The 4,433-nt window shown below is 36.9% G+C and overlaps 1 protein-coding gene across 1 annotated transcript in view; it reads left to right on the top strand.

The window, feature by feature from the left end:
• LOC106878426 (NF-kappa-B essential modulator) overlaps positions 1–2,703 on the top strand; it is a 62,984-nt gene extending 60,281 nt beyond the window's left edge. The window contains exon 12 of the mRNA XM_014927634.2: positions 2,181–2,703. Within this exon, the coding sequence (XP_014783120.1) occupies positions 2,181–2,288 (108 nt within the window). The 3' untranslated portion in view covers positions 2,289–2,703. The remainder of the gene's footprint in view (positions 1–2,180) is intronic.
• Positions 2,704–4,433: the final 1,730 nt, after the last annotated feature.

Here is a 4,433-nt window from a genome sequence, read left to right as displayed (position 1 = left end):
GCCGGTGCCCCTGAGCTGGCTCTTGTGTGGGGTTGTTGTAGGATTTTCGAGCGGGATCGTTGCCTGTGCTCCTGGGCTGGGGCTGTTGTGCAGGTGACACATGAGGTTTCTCGAGCGAGATGAGCATGGCCGTTGCCAGTACCACCTGACTGGCCTTCGTGCGGGTGACACGTAAAAGCACCCACTACACTCTCTGAGTGGTTGGCGTTAGGAAGGGCATCCAGCTGTAGAAACTCTGCCTAATCAGATTGGAGCCTGGTGTAGCCATCTGGTTTCACCAGTCCTCAGTCAAATTGTCCAACCCATGCTAGCATGGCTACAGTCACATGGCCGATATAAGTAAAACAATAAAAAACTATCATTTTAATCTCGAGCAACACTAGGTATGTCTGCCAGTTCATTACTAAATGTGTTTTCCTCTTCTTCATTATTAATAGTAAAGAAGCTAGAAAAGATTGATTGTATTTCGGTCTAATTGTCATTGTAAATGACTGGTGCTTTCCTTTCTCTGTCTCTATCGCTTCACTCCTTTTCTCTATGGGTAAGAAAGTGAAGAAGTGTGGCTCAGTGGTTAGGTGTATTCAGCCCACAATCGTAAAGTCATGAGTATGATTCCCTGCAGCTCGCTGTTCTTGAGCAAAGCACTCTACTTCACCTTGCTGCAGTCCACTCAGCTGGCCAAAATGAGTTGTAACTGTAATTGAAAGGGGCCAGCCTTGTCACATTGTGTGTGAGGCTGAATCTCCCTGAGAACTATGTTTTGGTATGCATGTCTGTGGAGTACTCAGCCACTTGCATGTTAATTTTACAAGCAGACTGTTCCATTGATCAAATTAACAGGAACCTCGTTATCATAACTGATAGAGTGCTACTTTCTAAAAAGAGTGAAAGAAAAGGAAATGCTCCATATCGTAAGGCAAAAATGTCATGTGTTTAGCATAAGCAGTGAAAGCTAAGGTGAAATAATTGCTATTCTGTTGTGCATTTGCCCTCGACTCGCGCTGAGTTTGATAACAACAGCCTTTGCATCAGTGTTTATCTGGGAGTATGGCCTTCAGATCTGTGAGACCCACAAATGCTGCTGTTAGGACTGGATTAACATCCACAGTGACCATAATGACTAAAAATATTTTCCTGCCCCTATATAGGATCTTTTTTTCATTTTCTTCCAACCACTTGAAGGTTTATCTTGCTCCAGTCCACTCAGCTGGCCAAAATGAGTTGTACCTGTAATTGAAAGGGGCCAGCCTTGTCACATTCTGTGTGAGGCTGAATCTCCCAGAGAACTATGTTAATGGTATGCATGTCTGTGGAGTACTCAGCCACTTGTGAGTTAATTTTATCTTTGTGTAGTAATGAAAAGTGAAAGCAACATCGAATAATTGCTGTAGTTATTTGTGTTTGATTTAACAATGGGTCTATGTATCTATGTATCAACTTTTCTTTCGATCTATGATACATAGATATCTACTGTCTCTCTCACTTTCTCTCTTTCTCTCTCACTTCCTCTGTGTCCCTCCTCTCTCCCACTTTTAATTTAACAATGTGTGTATGTATCTATGCATCTACTTTTCTTGCGATGTCTGTATCAGTCTACTTTGAAAATTCTGATTAACATTTAAAAACACAAAACAAATTCTGTCACCACTCTCTCTCTCTCTCTTTCTCTCTCTCTCTCTCTCTTTCTCTCTCTCTCTCTCTCTTTCTCTCTCACTTCGTCTTTGTCCGCCTCTCTCCCGCTTTGCCACTCACTTCTTCCTTTGAAGTAACTGTAACACACCACAGGTACGTACATACAAAAACAAAAAGTTGGCGTATTAATATTATTGATTATTATTATAATTACGGTGGTGAGCTGGCAGAATCGTTAGCATGCCGGGAGAAATGCTTAGTGGTATTTCATCTGCTGCTACACTCTAAGTTTAAATTCGCCAAGGTCGGCTTTGGCTTTTATCCTTTCGGGGTTGATTGAATAAGTACCAGTTACGCACTGGGGTCAATGTAATCGACTTAATCCCTTCCCCCAAGCTGCCCTTGTGGCAAAAATTTGAAATCGTTGTTATTATTATTATTATTATTATTATTATTATCTGATGTCTTAATGATTCTTCCAATCCACTACTGCCCAAATTCAACTGCTATAGTTAATATAAATGATTATATTATTATTATTTTTACAGATGGAAGCAATGCAACATGAATATGTGGAACAGTACCAATGCCCACAGTGTAACCATGTCTTTCCAGATGCAGATTCTTTAAATTTACATTTTGAAGAACACAAGTAACAAAAATTCGAAACCTGTGATAGCTGTGATAAATAAAGATGTAATATATTCATTTATTTGAAGCTGATGATTCACTCCATTGCTTCTTAGAGTTTCTTGCTCTGTGCAATCATTCAAGTGACAAAAAGATTCATCTTTGCTTTGCATTGAAGATTAGATGCAGTAAAAAAAACTCAATAGCAGTGGAGTGAATATTCAGTTTTGAATCGATAAACTCTACTTTGTGTTTTAAGTACACTTTCTCATATTTTACATCCTCACGTATAGCTGATGATTTGGTCTGTTGTTATTCTGAATTTGTTACGTGTATGACAAAGAGATAATTGCATATATGATATCTGTATTGCCTGAATGCAGTATGCACAATCAAATCATCAGCTTCAAATGAATAAATAAATATGATTATGTATATTAAGTGATTTCATCTCTGGTTTCTACATTCACACTCATATGTATTCTGTGATACCATGGTACCTCAGGCAAGTATCTTCTCCTATAACCTCAGGCTGACTAAAACCTTGCGAGTAGATTTGGTAGATGGCAACTGAAAGAATCTTGTCATGTGTATGTAATAGTGCACACATTTGTATCTCTTTGTCATGATATTTCATGATAGTTGTAAATGGATGTCACTGTCATATAAGCAGTGTCATTGATTTCTAATATTTTGTAAGATCATGTCTGGCTATAGGGAAATATTATCTTGCTTGGAAATAAATGAGTTTGTGACAGGAAGGGCATCCAGCCATAGAATATCTACCTCAATATTCCAAGCATGGAAGAGTGGATGTTAAATGATGAGGATTATATAAACTGTATGCATGGTTATGTGGTTACGAATTTGCTTCTCAACTATGTGGTCTAGACAAATGTCTTCTATAACCCTGCATTGACCAATGCCATATGAAGGAATTTGGTTGATGAAAGAAGGCCATCATGTGTGCGAATATGTTGTGTATGTGTGTGCATGAAAGTTGATAAAACTATGCTGAGCTATGTTGCAATTTGAGTTTGGGTAACAACTGATGATGTTTCTTGACATTTCTTGTTAACAAATCCTTTGCAAGCTTTGCACTTTCAAATTTTTTTGGAATATAAAAAAATCTCTTACTTCAGAACGAGGATTGTTGACGGGAAGAGCATCCGATATCAAAAAACCCTCCTGTCTAAGTCATGGAAAATCAGATGTTAGACAAACACGAACAAGGAGTAATTCTATTTATCTATCTGTTTATTTGTGTATCCTGACATCTCACTTCCTCTGTTTCACACACTTTCTGTTCATATATTGAAAGAGTGCAATACAACTGCAATGACAAAACATAAAAAGTTTCTAGAATGGAGAACAATTATGTGTCTTTATGTGCATGCATTATTTCAAAGTGAGGTGGATTGAATATGTTGATAATAATGTATGTGAAAAGTAGAAGAAACAAAAATAAATTCATTAAAAATTGAGAATAAGACAGGAGTGATGATGAAATATGTCAAAGATTGTTAAAATAAGACAAAGGAGACTGATAAAATAGGACAAAGCAGACTCATAAAGCAGGACAAAGGTGGGCTGATAGAATAAGATTGAACAATAGAATAGGAAAAAGGTGCATTGATAATACATAAAGAAGAGAACCATTTTAAGAACAGAACATGTCTATCTATCTTTGTGTGTGTCATATTTTCCTCTTGTAGTTCCTTTATCTTGCCTACAATTCACCATCACATAAAAGACAACTATAGTTTTCACTTGTGAAGCTCATGGAATTTACCTGTGTTTTGCTAGTGTGATATAAGTAAAGTTTGTTTACAAATTTCACTTCAGCCTGAAATTCATTTTGTTTAGCTATTTGGTATATGTAGGCCATATGATAGATGTGTTAACAACTGAATTTGTTGTGTTAGACTCTGGTGAAAAGTTTAAATTGTAGTTTATTTTTACTTGTAGAAGTTATAGTGCGATGGCTGTTTCATTATATGCTCTCTGTGTGCATGTGTGTATAACAACATGAATATGGATAGAAAAATTCACATCTTTAATTGTAGAATTCATCATACAATTATTGGTGTCCGATATAGTTAGCCAAATTCATTTAATACTGAGTGCTTTATTGATATCTGCCTGGATATTTTAACCCCTTTTTTATTCTC

Source organism: Octopus bimaculoides, chromosome 20 (genome assembly GCF_001194135.2).
Source record: "Octopus bimaculoides isolate UCB-OBI-ISO-001 chromosome 20, ASM119413v2, whole genome shotgun sequence".
NCBI lineage: Eukaryota > Metazoa > Mollusca > Cephalopoda > Octopoda > Octopodidae > Octopus > Octopus bimaculoides.
Note: the sequence above shows the minus strand (reverse complement) of the source record. Positions and strands in the feature narration are given on the sequence as shown.